Genomic DNA, 20,534 nt, shown 5'->3' on the forward strand with positions numbered 1-20,534 from the left:
TTCAGAAGAGCATGTGGCAACTAAGAATATGTTCTCTCTCATGACAGGTTGCAATCCGCCAGAGGGAAGACCTGATCGACATGACTGACATTTTTCTCTGCTTGTTGGCACAAGTCATCATTGTTGTTTTTTGCAAGGTTAGCCATATTTTAGAATGAGGACATTTAATCAAGCATGGGATACATTGTCACATTCCACTACAGCCATAACTTCAGGCAGGGCACAAAGTTATCTCTGCTCAGTGCAACAGTTTATCCCTAAGCCTCCTTCACTCATGCCGCCAAACATACCCTCGTAAAACTGACTATCCTACCGATCCTTGACTTCGGCGATGTAATTTACAAAATAGCCTCCAACACTCTACTCAGCAAACTGGATGCAGTCTATCACAGTGCCATCCGTTTTGTCACCAAAGCCCCATATACTTCCCACCACTGCGACCTGTATGATCTCGTTGGCTGGCCCTCACTACATATTCGTCGCAAAACCCACTGGCTCCAGGTCATCTATAAGTCTTTGCTTGGTAAAGCTCCACCTTATCTCAGCTCACTGGTCACCATAGCAGCACCCACCCGTAGCACGCGCTCCAGCAGGTATATTTCACTGATTATCCCCAAAGCCAACACTTCCTTTCGCCTTTCCTTACAGTTCTCTGCTGCCAATGACTGGAAAGAATTGCAAAAATCACTGAAGCTGGAGTCTTATATCTCCCTCTCTAACTTTAAGCATCAGCTGTCAGAGCAGCTTACCGATCACTGTACCTGTACACAGCCAATCTGTAAATAGCAAACCCAACTACCTCATCCCCATATTGTTATTTATCCTCTTGCACCCCAGTATCTCTACTTGCACATCATCATCTGCACATCTGTCACTCCAGTGTTAATGCTAAATTGTAATTATTTCACCTCTATGGCCTATTTATTGCCTTACCGCCCTTCTCTTCTACATTTGCACACACTGTACATACATTTTTCTATTGTGTTATTGACTGTACGTTTGTTTGTGTGTAACTCTGTGTTGTTGTTTTTGTTGCACTGCTTTGCTTTATCTTGGCCAGGTCGCAGTTGTAAATGAGAACTTGTTCTCAATGGGCCTACCTAGTTAAATAAAGGTGAAATTAAAAAATTCACAACTCTTACTGTCATAAATGTTGAAGGCGTGTTGAAGAGACCAAACTGCATGCGGAACGTGGATACTCATCTTTTAATATAATTAAGTAAAGTATACACAGAAAACAATAAACCCTCACAACATGCTAACATGCTACTTACAAACAAACAAAACAAACCCACCAACCAACCAACCAACCAACCAACCAACCAACCAACCAACCAACCAACCAACCAACCAAATAGCAGTGTTAACTCACAACCACCCACAAACCCAAGTGACAAACATACTCCTAAATATATGACTCCCAATCAGGAACAACGATAACCAGCTGTCCCTGATCGGGAGCCACACAGACCAACATAGAAACACAACACCCAGAACAAACATACACAGACATCTTCTGCCACGTCCTGACCAAAATACTACACAACTACACCCTCTGCTGGTCAGGACGTGACACTTACATTGTCCCAAATGACCATTTGCTGTTATTACTATACAATCTGTCAGACCCCTCCCTAGATAATACCCCAAGCACATCACCATTCTTCCCTCAGATTAGTGTTAGGGGGATATTGTGTTAGAGAGTGCGCTGAGACCCGGGATGCGTATTCCCTTTATAGTGCACTATTTTTGACCAGGGCCCTGGTCAAGAATAATGCACTATAAAGACAATAGGACGCCATTTGGGACACAACCCCAGAGAGGGTCAATGGGCTGGTGTGACCAGGCTGTGAGAAAGCAGGAGTGTGGGAGCGATCAGGCCCTCCTCTACTGATGTGCTCTGACAGTGTTGTGGCAGAGCCGCTCTGCCGTGAGAGGTACAGAGAAAACAACAGGGCCACTCACATCGGGTACTCTCTGTCTCTACGGCTGCAGTTGTAGCTTAACCTCCATGGGGTGGACTGTGCGTGTTTGTGTGTGTTGTGCACAAGCGAAAGGAACGCATTTCTTCATTCCAGAAACACACATTATCCACCAGTCCCTTCTAGACTCTCTTCACATTTGTCTCACTCCTCTCGCTCCCTCTCTCTCTCTCTGTGTTTCATTTAACCCAGTGGCTCCTCAAAAACTGTGGCTCATTGGATGCAACCCCAGGGCAGCCCCTTGGCATTCCAGTCTGCTGGGCAGAGGCCCGACACGTGTTTTCTCAGAGCTTATGTGTGTGTGGAGTGTGGAGGTGATCACCGTGTGGGAAACGCGCACATTCCACACTCACTTGTTGACCTTCCTGAACTCTCACTCTCACTGGACTGACTCACGCAGAATCTTCAGGGCTACCTTGGCCGCGGGGAGAGGATGTCCTAGAGAGAACCCCCCCCCCCCACACACACACACACACACACATACTGTAGGGAAAATAAACACACAACATATCTGTGTGGGAGACCATAGGTTTAGTTGGCTCGCTGTGGATATACCATATCCATATAACAATGCCTGCAGTAACGTTACACTGGCTGTGTACGTAGGAGGTCGACAGAGGACAGATTCCTAATGATATTAACATTGCACTGTAGTAGTTGTGCCTCCGGGAACTTCAGCCCCAATCTTTTATATCCTAAATTAATTAAAAGGCATGGCATTAAGGGGGCTTCAAACACCCTCCCAGGCTTTGTTCAGGGGGTAATTAGTGACATCAAGTGACATATGTCATTAACTCAAGTGCTCATTAGACTATTAAGCACATCTCACTCCCTCAGCAGCAGGAAATACCCTATGTCAGATTATCAGGATATTGACAGGAAGTTGAGTTGAAAGCAAACAAGTAAAACAGGAAGGTGGACTCCAGTAGAGACTCTCACTATTTTCAGACCTAAACATCAGGGTTGTATTCACAAAGAATCACAGAGGAGTGCTGGTCTAGGCTCAGTTTAGTCTTTTAGATCATAATAAATATGATTATGGGGAACTGATTTTATATCAGCACTCCTAATCTGAGATAAGTTACAGGCAGTATGTATGATCAAAATATGAAATGCTAGTGCCACCCTGAGACCCTGTGTATTGTCTGACTGAGAGGTGCTCCTACATGTGATGGTCAGCTCCCTGTCTGACTGAGAGGTGCTCCTACATGTGATGGTCAGCTCCCTGTCTGACTGAGAGGTGCTCCTACATGTGATGGTCAGCTCCCTGTCTGACTGAGAGGTGCTCCTACATGTGATGGTCAGCTCCTTGTCTGACTGAGAGGTGCTGCTACATGTGATGGTCAGCTCCCTGTCTGACTGAGAGGTGCTCCTACATGTGATGGTCAGCTCCCTGTCTGACTGAGAGGTGCTCCTACATGTGATGGTCAGCTCCCTGTCTGACTGAGAGGTGCTCCTACATGTGATGGTCAGCTCCCTGTCTGACTGAGAGGTGCTCCTACATGTGATGGTCAGCTCTCTGTGTGACTGAGAGGTGCTCCTACATGTGATGGTCAGCTCCCTGTCTGACTGAGAGGTGCTCCTACATGTGATGGTCAGCTCCCTGTCTGACTGAGAGGTGCTCCTACATGTGATGGTCAGCTCCCTGTCTGACTGAGAGGTGCTCCGACATGTGATGGTCAGCTCCCTGTCTGACTGAGAGGTGCTCCTACATGTGATGGTCAGCTCTCTGTGTGACTGAGAGGTGCTCCTACATGTGATGGTCAGCTCCCTGTCTGACTGAGAGGTGCTCCTACATGTGATGGTCAGCTCCCTGTCTGACTGAGAGGTGCTCCTACATGTGATGGTCAGCTCCCTGTCTGACTGAGAGGTGCTCCTACATGTGATGGTCAGCTCCCTGTCTGACTGAGAGGTGCTCCTACATGTGATGGTCAGCTCCCTGCCATGCCCAGGGTCACTGTTGGAATGTCAGCCTCTTTCCCTGCCATTTTGACCACGTTTCTTTCGCAACATAAGACTTCTCTGACAGCTGAGATTAACATGTGATTAACATGGTATGTGTCCGAAATGGCACCCTATTCCCTTTATAGTGCATTACTTTTAACAAGGGTCCATGGTCAAAAGTAGTGCACTGTATAGGAAATAGGGTGCCATTTGGGAATCATACATGGCCTTTAGGATAAACTCTCCTCTTGTTTTAATAAAGCACATGGTGGGTCAATGCATTGGTTCAAAGAGGTCTGTTGATGTTCAACCTTTGCATTTGTTTTTTCTTTATCACATACTGGGCCAAATGTAGGGCTTTCATTAAAACAACTAGCTAAAGAAAAACAGTGAGATTCATGCTGATTAACAAAGGGGTGTTTCACACACAGTCATTCAAGACTAATATTAAATCCCATAAGAAATCTTTGTGGCTCTGGAGCCCATCCATCAGATCGGCCTGGGGTCATGACATGAACATTACCGTCTCCTCCACCCGGCCCCTCCCCCAGCCCCGAACAATCACCACCAGAGAGTAATGCAGAATCCCTATTCATCTTCATTTCCCCCAAGCCATGTCTGACATCATACTATTACCCATGTTATTATGCTGCTTTTTGTTAATGAAATATTGACTCCTGTTCTTTTCATTTTAGATATTTGTTGTGATGTTTGATGTATTTTGATGGAAGGTCCTGCTTTATTACCATAATGTATCTTTATTGAACTTTTTGATCGTTTTCAACATATGAATGATGTATTAGGAGTCAGATACAGTATCTGTATGTGTTTTCACAATGAACACAAGCTGTATGTCTCAGGTGAAACTGATAAAAATGCATGGAGACAAAAGTGGAAATGAACACCCTTGGACACTGTTGCTGGTTGGTCATGATACATGAGGTAAAGAAGATTTGCTGAGATTTTGAGAGGTTGTGAGGTAGAGCGGTAGAGAGAGGTAGAGAGCGGTAGAGAGAGGTAGAGAGCGGTAGAGAGAGGTAGAGAGCGGTAGAGAGAGGTAGAGCGGTAGAGAGAGGTAGAGCGGTAGAGAGAGGTAGAGAGAGAGACATACTGAACCCTCTCCTGCCAGCATACATGCAGCTAGTTAAGCAGCAGCTGTGTGTTAATTAGAGCGAATGGGCAGGTATCTTAATTAATCAGAGGTGAAAGCAGCCTTTACAGAGGGATTACACATTTACTGCCAACAGATCATTAGCTTAATCCTAAATTAAAGAAATGAAGACAAAAAGGGTTTTGGCGATAACCTTACTGTTTCATCCATTAAACACAGGATACAGCATGTTGTGTTTGTAAACACAGGGATGATGGATCCATCTGTATGGCTACAGTGTATGGCCACATCATTTTGATCCCCTCCACACTAATCAAAGTGTATAGGGGAAACTCAACATCCACTGAACACTATGACCTCCACATTTCAGAAGAGGCTAGTGGGAGGAGCTATAGGAGGACAGGCTCATTGTACTTGATGGAATGGAATTAATGGAACAGAGTCAAACATGTGGTTTCCATATGTTTGATGTGTTTGATACCGTTCCATTGATTCCGTTACAGCCATTACAATGAGCCCCATCCTCCTATTCCGCCTCCCACCAGCCTCCTCTGATGCATTTGCTTCTCATGGCTTATTATGAGTCTGGATTAGAGGGTAGGTAGGCTTTTCTAGGCACTATCAACCACTCCTGTTAGGATTGGTCCCAGGATCTAATGTCTGTTAAACTGGTCTGATCTGATTGGCAGATGCCGTACTGATCAGAGATATAGCTCGAGCTTCAGTCCCTCTCTTTTACTTTTTTATTTAACCTTTATTTAACTAGGCAAGTCAGTTAAGAACAAATTATTATTTACAATGACGGCTTTCCCCCCCGGCCAAACCCTCCCCTAACCCGGACGACGCTAGGCCAATTGTGCGCATACCCTATGGGACTCCCGATCATGGCCGTTTGTGACACAGCCTGGGAACGAACCAGGGTCTGTAGTGATGCCTCTAGCACTGCAATGCAGTGCCGTAGACCGCTGTGCCACTCTCTGCCTGGCTGGTGCATTAATGCAGTGGTGAGGTTGTAACGCCATGCCGTGCTCATCATCATTAAGGGACCGCGTTTCTGTGAGGGACTGTAAAAGCAGAAAAGCATAATGGACCAGACATGATCAGAGAGAGGAGAGATAATGAGATCATTGTTAGTGCTATCTGGCTTCCTTGGGACGTCCCTACCCTAAACCCTAACCCCTACCCTAATCTTAACCATAACTCATACCTTAACCATTTGAAATGTCAACTTCAATGGGGTGGGGATGTCCCAAGGTACCGGATAGCAAGGACCATGAGATCATGGCAATGGGAAAGACTATTAATGATTGAACACATCATCCCTCTCTCTCATCTGAATTGATATAAAACATTACCATACATACAGAACTTGTTCCAGGTACTTGAACAAATTCAGTATTCAGTGCAGTGCTGTACACACTTCAAATATGGTTTCAGGACACTTGGTTTTGATCGTCTAATTGTTTTGTTTTTTCAGCTGCCCTAATGCAGCTCCATATCTAATCTCTCATTTGGTGGATAATGACATCACCCAGGTGCCTTCTGCTGCCATCCCTGTCCTAAAGCTTCAGCTCCAATTCAAAAGTGTATGCACCCATCCATTCCATTTTAGCCCACTTTACTTTTTCAAATGACTTCATCTTGTTACAGGACATCTCCATGAGAGGGAAGCTTTAAATGTGCCTTTTTCTCTGAGGAGAGGCTCTTGAGCATGTGGCAGATGCCCTCCTTTCTTCATGGGGCCCCCATTTAAATCACAGCAGCTGGGGAGTGCAGGGGTGAGGGGAGACAGTAGGGAGGGATGGGGAGTGATGGGGGGTGGAGGAGGGGAATGTGGAGTGATGGGGGGTGGAGGAGGGGAATGGAGAGTGGGGGGCATCTGTTTGGCTAGTGCTTAATCTGGCACACTTCTATACACTGGAACCCCAAGGCTCTGCATCCTTTGATCCACAAAGGGGCCTGCAGGCTGGGGCAGGGGTGTGCCTGGTCTGTCTGGCCTTTCCCCAGGGCTAGGAAGCAGGGAGTCGGAGCCACAGGGTAGGGGCGGGGGGCCATGGATGGAGAGATGGCAGGTTGTCTGTCCACAGACAGTGATGCTGCCGCGGGGGATGTACAGAAGCACACGCGTCAGTCGGAGTGATGCTCACTTTATTCCCTTTGTTAGCCCACGCTGCACTCTCTAGATGTGATTTTATATGCCACCGCATATGGTAACCCTGGCAGGAGTAACGGAGAACTGCAGTGGCAATTTCATTTATTTTCTGAATAGGTTGACGCATGGTGAGTGCATGCTCTCCTGAGGCAGACAGTAGGCTAGACTATATGTCAGGTTCCTGCAGCTTATCTTTGTTGTTTGTCTGTTGTAGCAGCATTTAAACAGGCCTAGAATGATTCAGGCATCTATCTCATAAGTAGTTGTATGAGTTCCAATGTGCAGGAGCAATACTTCATGATCATATAGAAAAACCATTGTAAACAATTGAGTAACAACATGCCACTTTTTAATTTAAGTATGCTCTCTAAAAGGTATTTAGTCTGTCACTGAATGATAAATTGATCATGTGTTCTGAGAGGGTCGTTCAACACACTGAGGTCTATCAGAAAGTGGGTATCCCAGTGAAATTGAAAGTGCTATTGTCCTTTTTATTGTGCTCAATCTGTTGGGAGCCTTTTCTTGGTGATGGTATAGGATGGCTGTCAGCACTCCCGTCCTGTTGCAGCTGGTAAGACGCTGAAGAGGTCTTGCCCCCCAGATTTGCATTTTTTTTGTACCAGAGGGGCAGTTAAAGTGGTAGAGGGGCTCAGGGACCCACTTGTCAGTGTGGGTCTCCTTGGTCTCAGTGCTGCCTCAGGGGGAAAGAAGAGGAGCCTCATCCTTGAGGGGCCTTTGGGATTATGGCTCCTACTGGAGTAGATTTTATATATATATAAATAAATAAGAGAGAGAGGAGAGAGACAGAAGAGAGAAGAGAGATGAGAGAGAGATAGAGAGAGAGAGAGACTGGTTGAGGAAATAGAGTTGTGCAGTCAAACAAAGAGAATGAGAATCTCCAAACGAGGTTAGAGAGAGGGAACCTTGAGAGAAGTGCCCCCATGTGTGAGAGGGAGAGAGAGAGGTAGTTGTAGTTCACCGCTCTATGACTGGTGAGATAACTTGTGCACCATCAGAAAATGACTGGTGCAGGATCATCACCTTGTGGTAAGAAAGAGAATGGCCCGAAAGAACGGCAGGGACAACCAGGCTCGGTGGTCTCCCATTCCTAGTATTTACATTCTTTGTTCATGAAAACTAAAAGACACCAAGTTTCCCACTGCTTTTCCATTATGATCAAGCCGAATGCCATGGTTTGACAAGGCAGTGTAGCTTGTGGACAATGCTCTCAATCAGTCTAAATTACACATTTAAGCCAGCCTTCTGACCATAAGTAAGAGTTACTGTATAAACATTCTGCAGTGAGCAATCTAATTACATAACCACGTCCATGATAAGTATCTGTTCCTGTTCTTAAGTATTTGTTCCTGGACACTCCTCGGAATTCAGAGTATGAAAAGGAAGTCTTGAAAATCTTTTGATCAACAGGCTCATGATCTCAAGCTTTGTTTACCGGAGAAAAGGAACATGAACAACATTTGGATAGATAATAATAATGTTTAACTGAGTCAGTGTGAACTGAAAGGGCATCCATGCAATAACTAGTGGAGTTTTACTCAAGGGCACTATCCTACGGTAAGGAAACTGTGGTTACATACCATCTTCATTCTCAGCATTGGTAACGTTTTATTTGGATAGTCTCAAGTAGATGATTTGTAGACGTTCAGTAGATGTTCAGTAACTGTCAACAACATTTCTACTAACTATCCACTAACCCTAGCCCTAACCTTAACCTTAACCCTTAGCCTAACCAAGTGTGACCTCAGCATTTCTTGAATAATTAATTCAACCGAACACTTATCTTATGTGCAAATTCAAAACAGGTACATTTTATTTATAAATATACACTTTTCAGCTTTAGAAACAAATGACAAATTAGTATGGAGTTCAGACTACGGTAGTGGCATTGATTACGTAGGTCACAGTGACACTTTCATAGTGACACCCTTTTGCATCCGCAAAAAACAATGGCGCACGAGAGTGTTCTTGAAGAAATGGTAAAGTTTTGACTTTGAAGTATTATGCTTATTTTGGTCGCTAAATTAATGAAAAATTAGGCAGAATAGGTTAACCTACTAGATTGTACATTATTGGAACACAGGTGTACATTATGGTGCCTCTAGAGCTCATCCTCTCAAACCTAAATCTATCGTAATGGCGGTAAACATAGTTGAATAAACCACTAATAAGCAGCTTGATAATAACATGACTATGTTCATTATAGTGCACTGCAAACATTAGTTTAGTCATTACACTCAATAATGACTAAAATATACTAGGCATATTTGTTCTTAGAAGGATGTCTTAATGACAATAACAGCAAAAGTAGGAAGCGGTGCCGAACGTGAATTCTTTTCATTTGCCCAGCGTGACTATAATATAACAGTTCAAAACACTGTGAGTGGTGCAATATGCTGTGAAGCCAACCGCTTTAGACTCCAGAATGATACTATGATGTTATTGCTCAGTTGTATTACTACCTTTTTGTTAGATTGGAAGCATAGCTATTTATTCCTTCGATTTTTCTTTTAAAAAACACCAGGTATTGTCTATATATAATTATGGATACATTGTGGCATATTACAGGACCCTACCCAGTGTGTGGACAATGCAGAGCCCAATTCATATGTAGTAGTTTCTGAAACTGACACCTACCATTACTCACGAGATGCACTGGTATGTTTGTTTTACTTTGATTTATCATATACTTACTGAAAGAAGCTTGTAAAATACTTTCTTTGAATGACCGTAATGTCAGGACACTAACTAAATATTTAACTAAAGATGGTTCTTTTTTATAGGTTTCATTGCAGTGTGAGGATGACCAATTTGGTTTCAATGCGGTCATGGTTACAGAAGAGGGGACTTTTTCTTTACGGAGATGTACTCCATTTATAAGCTATAACAGGTGAGTTGTCTGTACATTATATTTTAATTACCAGATAACTAAAATATGTATGAGGTTTGTTCAACTTGGAGGGAAACAGCGATGAGCAGGTAGGACTATGTGATTCTGCTTCTATAAGCACTTTGAAATGAAAGGTCATTGTTTTTATTTTTAGACCAAACAACCTTGCAGAAGCAGACAGAGGTCTGTCTGGAAATAATGTTGAGTTTACCAATTATTATCAGGAAACAGTTATGTAATATATATCAAACCAATATTTGGCAAGACGTGTCACAACGTCTATAGAAGAGGTGTATCAGCCTCTTTCTCATTGATTCCCCGGCGTTACTAGTGGTACTGGGAATTCCCTGGCTGGCCACTCACAATCCTAACATTTCGGGGAGACAGAGGGCTCTTAAGGGGGGGTCGAGGGAGTGCTCGGGCAGGTGTATAGGGGTTTCCATCGGTGCGATTACGGTGGAGAGTCCAGACCAAGTCTCTACCGTGCACATTCCCTCAGAATATGCCGATTTGGCTATCGCCTTCGAAGGCGACTCAATTACCACCTCATCGACGAGGAGATTGTGCGATAAACCTCCAGGCTAAAGCTGCACTTCCCAGGAGTCACATGTATCCTCTGTCTCAGGAGGAGACAGTGGCTATGGAGACATACGTCACTGAGTCCTTGAGACAGGGATACATTCGGCCCTCTAAATCACCCGTCTCCTCAAGCTTCTTTTTTGTGAAGAAGAAGGAGGGAGGTCTGCACCCGTGCATTGACTATAGAGGTCTTAATGCCATCACAGTGGGTTTCAGTTACCCACTACCTCTCATCGCATCGGCGATAGAGTCATTTCACGGGCGCGCTTCTTCACGAAATTGGATCTCAGGAGTGCATATAATTTGGTGCGTATCCGAGGAGGGGACGAGTGGAAAACTGCATTTAGTACCACATCTGGCCATTATGAGTACCTCGTCATGCCGTATGGGTTAAAGAATGCTCCCGCAGTCTTCCAATCCTTTGTGGACGAGATTCTCCGGGACCTGCTCGGTCAGGGTGTAGTGGTGTACATCGATGACATTCTGGTCTACTCCGCTACATGCGCCGAGCATGTGTCTCTGGTGCGTAAAGTGCTTGGGCGACTGGTGGAGCATGACCTATACGTCAAGGCTGAGAAATGTGAGTTTTCCAAACCAGCCGTCTCTTTCTTGGGGTATCGCATTTCCACATCAGGGGTAGTGATGGAATGTGACCGCATAGCAGCCGTGCGTAATTGGCCGACTCCCACCACGGTGAAGGAGGTGCAGCGGTTTTTGGGATTTGCTAATTACTACCGGAGGTTTATCCGGGGCTTTGGGCAGGTGGCGGCTCCCATTACCTCACTGATGAAGGGGGGCCCGGTGCGGTTGCGGTGGTCAGCGGAGGCGGACAGGGCCTTTAGTCGTCTGAAGGTTTTGTTCACCGACGCTCCAGTGCTGGCGCATCCGGATCCCTCTTTGCCCTTCATAGTGGAGAAGGACGCGTCCGAGGCTGGGGTAGGAGCCGTGCTATCCCAGCGCTCGGGCACCCCTCCCAAGCTCCGCCCCTGCGCCTTCTTCTCTAGGAAGTTGAGTCCGGCGGAGCGTAACTATGATGTGGGGGACAGGGAGTTGTTGGCTGTGGTCAGAGCCCTGAAGGTGTGGAGACATTGGCTTGAGGGGGCGCGTCACCCTTTTCTCATCTGGACTGACCACCGCAATCTGGAGTACATCCGGGCAGCGAGGAGACTGAACCCGCGTCAAGCCAGGTGGGCGATGTTCTTTACTCGATTTCAGTTTAACATCTCGTATATCCCAGGTTCCCGGAACACTAAGGCCGACGCACTGTCTCGTCTCCATGATGCCGAGGAACGGTCCACCGATCCCACTCCCATACTTCCAGCCTCCTGCCTGGTGGCACCGGTGGTCTGGGAGGTGGACGCGGACATCGAGCGGGCGTTACGGACGGAGCCTACTCCTCCGCAGTGTCCAGTGGGTCGTAAGTACGTTCCGCTCGGTGTTCGCGATCGTCTGATTCGGTGGACGCACACGCTTCCCTCCTCGGGTCACCCAGGGGTTGAGCGGACAGTGTGTGGTCTTAGTGGTAGATACTGGTGGCCCACCTTGGTGAGGGACGTGAGGCACTATGTCTCCTCCTGTTCGGTGTGCGCCCAGTGTAAGGCTCCCAGGCACCTGCCTAGAGGGAAATTACAGCCCCTCCCGGTTCCACAGCGACCATGGTCCCACCTGGCGGTGGATTTCCTGACCGATCTCCCGCCGTCTCAGGGCAACACCACGATCCTGGTCGTTGTGGACCGGTTCTCTAAGTCCTGCCGTCTGCTTCCTTTACCCGGTCTTCCTACGGCCCTGCAGACCGCGGAAGCCTTATTCACCCACGTCTTCCGGCACTACGTGGTGCCCGAGGATATCGTCTCAGATCGAGGCCCCCAGTTCACGTCCCGAGTGTGGCGGGTGTTTATGGAGCGACTGGGGGTTTCAGTCAGTTTGACCTCAGGGTTTCACCCCGAAAGTAATGGGCAGGTAGAAAGGGTAAACCAGGAAGTGGGCAGGTTCCTGTGGTCCTAGTGCCAGGACCTGCCAGGGGAGTGGGCAAGGTTCGTGCCATGGGCCGAAATGGCTCAGAACTCTTTGCGCCACTCCTCTACCAACATGTCGCCGTTCCAATGTGTGTTGGGTTATCAGCCGGTCCTGGGGCCATGGCATCAGAGCCAGACGGAAGCCCCTGCAGTAGAGGAATGGGTTCAGTGCTCTAGGGAGAACTGGGATGCTGTTCAGGAATCCCTGGAACGAGGCCGGTGTCGGCGCGGTGCGGGAGCCGCGCGTCAGAGGGGGAGTACTGTCACGACACCGACGGATGGTGGCGCCCCTCCTCGACCGGGCGGCGCTTGGCGGTCGTCGTCGCCGGCCTACTAGCTGCCATCGATCCTTTTTGTTTCACTTTCTGTTGGTTAGGTCTAGGTAGGCACGCACCTGTTTTGGTTTAGTTATTAGTAGGGGGGGTTATTTAGTTTAGCAAGGTATGTCTGTGTTTGTGCGTGATTATGTTCCTTGTCAGGTTTGTGGAATCTTGAGGAACGTGTGTTTTTTTCCCCTCTGCCTGTGGTTGTTTTGTGTTTTATCACCGCAGAGGTATTTATGGGCTGCGTCCCTATTTTGGACGTCTATAAGGGTTTTACATTTACATTTACATTTAAGTCATTTAGCACAGGGTTTTGGAGCGTAGTATCTGTTTGGCGCCCTGCCCTGCCGTGTTTGGACTGTCTTTATTTTTTGTGCATACGGATTAAAGTGTGTTCAAGAATTTACTGTCTCCTGCGCTTGTCACGTCCTGACCAGTATAAGGGTTCATTGTTATTGTAGTTTGGTCAGGACGTGGCAGAGGGTATTTGTTTTATGTGGTTCAGGGTGGTGGTTGATTTAGTAGGGCATTTGATTTATGTATTCCGGTGGTTTTGGGCACTGTGTTATGTTTATGTATTTCTATGTTTAGTCTAGTGAATCTGTTTCTATGTTTAGTTAATTGGGGTAGGGACTAGTCCTATATATTAGGGTGTGTTTGAAGTTGTGGGAGATTGTTTCTTGTTTAGCGTGTGTAAGCCTGTTTTGTTGATCGTGAGTTCGTTATGTTGGTGTTCACTTTGTTATTTAAAATAAATCACGATGAGCATCCACATTCCTGCTGCATTTTGGTCCTCCTTTCCCGACGACAACCGTGACAGCGCTTGACTCTACCTCTCCTGCCTCCTTGAGCCAGCCCTGACAGCAGTACAACAGTGGTAAGCAGAATGGCATCTCAGAACACACAACTTGTTGATCCTTGTCACGGATGGGCTATTGCAGCAGACGACCATACCGGGTTTCACTCCTATCAGCTAAAAACAAGAAGAATGTCTGCACTATTTCCTATGCATTCTTCTTAAATGTAGTTAACAGAGTATATATGAGAAGGTATTATGCTGTACCAGATTTGTGTTTGATCATCAAGATTTATCTCCCCTCCAGAAATACTGGATCTGGTGGCAGTAGAAGAACAATCTTTTCAAAACTTCACTCCAAGACCTTCTCACCATGTGCATCTACCTCATACCATTCCTATTGTGAACAACTATCTCACTCAAGGTCAAGGGTATGGCTCACTACAACAAGGTACATACAGCCACAATATCTGTTCCCTAAATAAATAATCATTGAACTATAACTGTTACTACGAATGACGCCTGAAATATCTAAACATCTGGTAAACCAAATGACTTAATCATTTGTGTTGTTATACAATCAAATACACAGAAGCCAAATGGTCCACTGAGCAATCAGTCCAAATGATGTCAAGCAATATTTTTATTTTTTAATTTATTTCACCTTTATTTAACCAGGTAGGCAAGTTGAGAACAAGTTCTCATTTACAATTGCGACCTGGCCAAGATAAAGCAAAGCAGTTCGACACATACAACAACAGAGTTACACATGGAGTAAAACAAACTTACAGTCAATAATACAGTAGAAAAAAAAGTCTATATACAATGTGAGCAAATGAGGTGAGATAAGGGAGGTAAAGGCAAAGGCCATGGTGGCAACGTAAATACAATATAGCAAGTAAAACACTGGAATGGTAGATTTGTAGTGTAAGAAAGTAGAAATATAAATAATGGGGTGCAAAGGAGCTAAATAAATAAATACAGTAGGGGAAGAGGTAGTTGTTTGGGCTAAATTATAGATGGGCTATGTACAGGTGCAGTGATCTATGAGCTGCTCTGACAGCTGGTGCTTAAAGCTAGTGAGGGAGATGTGTTTCAAGTTTCAGAGATTTTTGGAGTTCGTTCCAGTCATTGGCAGCAGAGAACTGGAAGGAGAGACGGCCAAAGGAGGAATTGGCTTTGGGGGTGACCAGAGATATACCTGCTGGAACGCGTGCTACAGGTGGGTGCTGCTATGGTGACCAGTGAGCTGAGATAAGGGGGAACTTTACCAAGCAGGGTCTTGTAGATGGCCTGGAGCCAGTGGGTTTGGCGAACTCTGCATTTTCATTAGCTTTAACGCTGTCCAGAGAACAAATAACTAAAGCCAACCTGCTATGTCTGGTTGCATGTCTTGGTAGATATGGAGCCCTCAGGACTGATCGAGCGTTGGCATGAAGAACCGAACACGGTGGATGATGACAAACAGGATCGGGAGGAATACTGAGTTAAAGTGGCGTGATGTTGTCTGAGCATCAGCATAACTGAACATCACAGAAAGCAAAATTATGTTCATCAGCAAAGGGGGTCATGAAGTGGTGGTTGTCACACAACAGCGTGCTAAGTGCAAGACGTCACGTTAAACGTTTGACAATAACATACAATACTGTAACCTTCCTATTTTCTTTGCTTCCTGCTCCTGTGTTTGTATTGTACAGTTTAACGTTCCTGTAAATAATTATTAAACAACTCTTTTGTTAATAAAGAACAAAAATGTGAATGTTTTGTCCCTCTGGTTCCTAGGGATAGCTGTCAGTAGATCTGTAAAGTAATTTGATCCTTTTACTCACCACCCCTAATAACACTTGACAAACATGATGTTTATTCATAAGTAAACAGTTAACAGCATATACAGTTGAAGTCGGAAGTTTACATACACTTGAGACAAATACATTTAAACTCAGTTTTTCACAATTCCTGACATGTAATCCTAGTAAAAATTCCCTGTCTTAGGTCAGTTAGGATCACCACTTTTATTTTAAGAATGACATTTCAGAATAATAGTAGAGAGAAATATTTATTTCAGCTTTTATTTCTTTCATCACATTCCCAGGGGGTCAGAAGTTTACATACACTCAATTAGTATTTGGTAGCATTGCCTTTAAATTGTTTAACTTGGGTCAAACGTTTCGGGTAGCCTTCCACAAGCTTCCCACAATAAGTTGGGTGAATTTTGGCCCAATCCTCCTGACAGAGCTGGTGTAACTGAGTCAGTTTTGTAGGCCTCCTTGCTTTCATACATTTTTTCAGTTCTGCCCACAAATTTTCTATAGGATGAGGTCAGGGCTTTGTGATGGCCACTCCAATACCTTGACTTTGTTGTCCTTTAGCCATTTTGACAACTTTTGAAGTATCCTAGGGGTCAGTGCTTCTTCCTTGAGCAGCCTTTCAGGTTGTCGATATAGGACCCGTTTTACTGTGGATATAGATACTTTTGTACCTGTTTCCTCCAGCATCTTCACAAGGTCCTTTGCTGTTGTTCTGGGATTGATTTGCACTTTTCACACCAAAGTACGTTCATCTCTAGGAGACAGAACGCGTCTCCTTCCTGAGCGGTATGACGGCTGCGTGGTCCCATGGTGTTTATACTTGCGTACTATTGTTTGTACAGATGAACGTGGTACCTTCAGGCGCTTGGAAATTGCTCCCAAGGATGAACCAGACTTGTGGAGGTCTACCATTTTTTTCTGAGGTCTTGGCTGATTTATTTTGATTTTCCAATGATGTCAAGCAAAGAGGCACTGAGTTGGAAGGTAGGCCTTGAAATACATCCACAGGTACACCTCCAGTTGACTCAAATTATGTCAATTAGCCTATCAGAAGCTTCTAAAGTCATGACTTGGAATTTTCCAAGCTGTTTAAAGGCACAGTCAACTTAGTGTATGTAAACTTCTGACCCACTGGAATTGTGATTCAGTGAATTATAAGTGAAATAATCTGTCTGTAAACAATTGTTGGAAAAATGATTGTGCACAAAGTAGATGTCCTAACTGACTTGCCAAAACTATAGTTTGCTAACAAGAAATTTGTGGAGTGGTTGAAAAAGGAATTTTAATGACTCTAACCTAAGTGTATGTAAACTTCCGACTTCAACTGTAGTTATTCTGGGTACCAGTCTGTTTAGCTATCATTCCACTCTTTGCAACTAACATACGGCATATGACACTGAATACAACGAGTAGAATGTTAGCTAAACAGATGGGTACCCATGCTAGCATATTGCATTATAAGTCAGACGATTGTGAAATAGCAGACTCAGGCATAATGCAATGTCAGTGTGGGCCTAGAGTACAACTTCAGGGGGAAAGGAGGGAAGCCTCTCACGCTAAACCTGGGTCTTTATTTAGCTTTTGAGTGAGTTTGAGCGTGAGCATGTGTGTGAGACCACCACTGTGCTGTGCCATTTTCTCATTTGACTTCAAGAGTGGCGATAACAAGAATGGTCACATAAGGCTTGACAAGTAGTTTACCGCCAAGGTTGGAGTTGGACTTAGTTATGTATGTTAACTTAATATGAATAGTTTCCCATGGCTTCTTATTGACATTATAACAAATACGTGGAGTCTTACAAACCTCATCAAGTCAAATTAAACAATTAATGATGATCAGCAAAATGTTAATGGTTCCACAGTTCTCCTCTGCTCCCACAATCAAGTCTATACAACCCAGGTTCTTTTAATTAACAAAGTCTATACAACCCAGGTTCTTTTAATTAACAAAGTCTATACAACCCAGGTTCTTTTAATTAACAAAGTCTATACAACCCAGGTTCTTTTAATTAACAAAGTCTATACAACCCAGGTTCTTTTAATTAACAAAGTCTATACAACCCAGGTTCTTTTAATTAACAAAGTCTATACAACCCAGGTTCTTTTAATTAACAAAGTAAGCCTAAAACCTGTTTGTTTCTCAATAATGATGACCATGGTGGTTTATTTCCGAACAAGTTTCATTTCCTCTTGTAAAATAACTAGCTACAGATTTAACTCAAATCATGACACGAATGGGAACTAAGCAGCATCGCACAGAGCACAGTGTATATTATAAAACCAGAACATATTTTTGGCAAGAGTTAATTAGTCCAGTATTACTTATGCAGGCCTTTGAACATCCCGTAAGTGCCTTCCGGGTTTTTATTTATCGATCTTTGATGGAGGACACCAAAACAGGTTTTAGTTGGAAGAATACTTTTTCAAAAGCTCCCTGACAGCATATTAAGCCTTTATTTGACTTGGGAATTGGACAATGAACAACATTTGGCACAGTAAGTAACTTATATAAGGATTCATGTAAGGAAACAGATGTATTGCATGGTTTCAATCAGTTTCAATCGGTTTCATCTTAAATATTCAAAATACTGAAATGTCTTCAAAAAATATACAGTTTATTCTATAGTTACTAAATACTAATACAAAAAGTTAAGATTAAGTAAATGAGGCACAGTGGCGCCAAACGTACAGTCACAGTACGAACGTAGGTTGGTGGGCGGTACCTTTCTTCATCCACAACGACTGCAAACATGGCGATCAAACATTTTGATGCCGAAAAGGTAGTGTTTTGTGTTTAAAACTCAAAAAAATATTTATTTCTCTATACATATAGAAATGAAGAACGTTGACCTACATTAAACATAGGCTATGTGCATACATGCATGTAGATTTTTGGCAAGATAGAGATCAACAACATATTGTGTGTGCTATGCTACTCAACAAGTGCAATATAATTACGTAACTTTTATATAATTTTTGCTATAATTTCAAAAGATATTTGGTAATTTTGCACAATAGTTTAGACGGGAGGTTTGACAACCTTTAGACTATAGGGATCATTCGTCCCTCAGGGTATGGCACAAGAAACCGCCTCGGAGACTACAGTCAAAGTCAGTTTTGGCGAGGGTTGCACAAGCAGACCTACTACAATATCCATTGAGTTCCAAATGAGTAAACTACAACAATTTAACTCTATGATAAAGAAAATTAACTTCTTCACTTTATTATGTTTCATTCAATATAGTGGTTATTAAAGTTATGAATGCATTTTGTGATGTTGCAGACCCAGAGTGAGGCTCAGTGTGAGGACAATCCAGGCGTCGGCCCCTCTGAGGTTGAGAATTGTGATGATTGGCATCCTCACCAACCTCTAATGGTATTGGTTTCAACTACAAAACTGTCCAAATACTTATCACTGAATTTCAAATGTTACAATAACAAATGAATTGAATGTGTAAATGAATTAGCTTATATTTTCTGTAACATCAAATTGGTGGCTATGACTATTTTTCTAGATCTCACAACAATGTGAAGAAAACCCATTTGCTTTCAATACAGAGGTGTATTATGAAAATCGATACTTTCCTCAGAGGAGGTGTACTCCATTTAACATCCCAGCCATGTGAGTTGTCTGTGTATTTTTTTTATGACTGGAATGAACCAAAAATGTATAAATTAACTAATGTTTTATATCTAGGTCTACTTTTTTTCTTTTTAGAATTCAGAACAACCATATGGAGTCAACCATGCTTGAAAACAGCAGTGAGTAAACCTAGTGGAATTAAAATAGAATACTTTCTAGTAGGCTATCTACTTGTATGTCTTAAAAATATTTTGATTTCAAAATCTTACCAATTGCCCGTGTGAACATTGTATGATATCATATTACATACTGTTATCACTTTACCTTTAATTTATTCTAATCTACTCACAACAGCGGTGGTCCCATTTCAGGCTGGGGTGGCCGCTGTGAATATACCTCATCTAGGCTTCTTCCCAATAGGACCATCTCCAGACTCAGCCTGGAGCCTCCAGCGATGCTCCTCAGCCTGGAGCCTCCAGTGCTCCCCCACAGCCCGGTCTATCCTGTGCCTGCTCCCAGAGCCAGGCCTCCTGCATGTCTCCCCAGCCTGGTGAGTCCTGTGCCTGCTCCCAGAGCCAGGCCTCCTGCATGTCTCCCCAGCCTGGTGAATCCTGTGCCTGCGCCCAGAGCCAGGCCTCCTGCATGTCTTCCCAGCCTGGTGAATCCTGTGCCTGCGCCCAGAGCCAGGCCTCCTGCATGTCTCCCCAGCCTGGTGAATCCTGTGCCTGCGCCCAGAGCCAGGCCTCCTGCATGTCTCCCCAGCCTGGTGAATCCTGTGCCTGCGCCCAGAGCCAGGCCTACTGCAAGTCCCGCCTGTCCGGCGCTGCCAGAGCCGCCCGCCAGTCCGGCGCTGCCCGAGCCGCCCGCCAGTCCGGCGCTGCCCGAGCCGCCCGCCAGTCCGGCGCTGCCCGAGCCGCCCGACTGTCCGGCGCTGCCAGAGTCGCCCGACTGTCTGCGTCCCGCTCCAGAGCCGCCACCGCGGAGAAATGCCCACCAGACCCTCCTCTATAGGTTCAGGGTTTGCGGCCGGAGTCCGCACCTTTGGGGTGGGGTACTGTCACGCCCTGACCTGAGAGAGTCTTTTTATGTCTCTATTTAGGTTTGGTCAGGGTGTGATTTGGGTGGGCATTCTATGTCCTTTTTCTATTTTTTTGTATTTCTTTGTTTTGGCCTGGTATGGCTCTCAATTGGGAGTCATACTTAGGCAGCCTGTTTTCCTTTGGGGTTTTGTGGGTCGTTGTTTTCTGTCTTGTGTGTGTTCACCTGGCAGAACTGTTGGCTTTCGCTTTCTTGTTTGTTTTAAAGTGTTTCATTAAATATAATTATGACCACT

The 20,534-nt window shown here is 44.7% G+C and overlaps 1 protein-coding gene across 3 annotated transcripts; it reads left to right on the plus strand.

The window, feature by feature from the left end:
• Window positions 1–17,694: 17,694 nt before the first annotated feature.
• LOC123729331 (uncharacterized) lies at window positions 17,695–20,534 on the plus strand. Of its 3 annotated transcripts, none has more exons than XM_082966639.1 (5): window positions 17,695–18,113; window positions 18,902–18,994; window positions 19,134–19,240; window positions 19,337–19,380; window positions 19,556–20,534. In XM_082966639.1, the coding sequence occupies exon 5, from the start codon at window positions 19,736–19,738 to the stop codon at window positions 20,210–20,212; it is 477 nt and encodes a 158-aa protein (XP_082822765.1). In that variant the 5' UTR covers window positions 17,695–18,113; window positions 18,902–18,994; window positions 19,134–19,240; window positions 19,337–19,380; window positions 19,556–19,735; the 3' UTR covers window positions 20,213–20,534. The 3 variants fall into 3 exon arrangements, 2 of the variants coding, with proteins under 2 accessions (XP_082822765.1, XP_082822766.1); XM_082966640.1 differs by having other exon boundaries at window positions 17,696–18,113; window positions 19,622–20,534; XR_006761097.2 differs by having other exon boundaries at window positions 17,725–18,113; window positions 19,573–20,534.

The sequence above is a fragment of the Salmo salar genome, chromosome 20 (genome assembly GCF_965601325.2).
Source record: "Salmo salar chromosome 20, fSalSal1, whole genome shotgun sequence".
Classification (NCBI taxonomy): Eukaryota; Metazoa; Chordata; class Actinopteri; order Salmoniformes; family Salmonidae; genus Salmo; species Salmo salar.

What these genes read in the sequence shown, in the direction of transcription:
- LOC123729331 (XM_082966639.1), top strand. Translation starts at nt 19,736, where the DNA reads ATGTCTCCCCAGCCTGGTGAGTCCTGTGCCTGCTCCCAGAGCCAGGCC.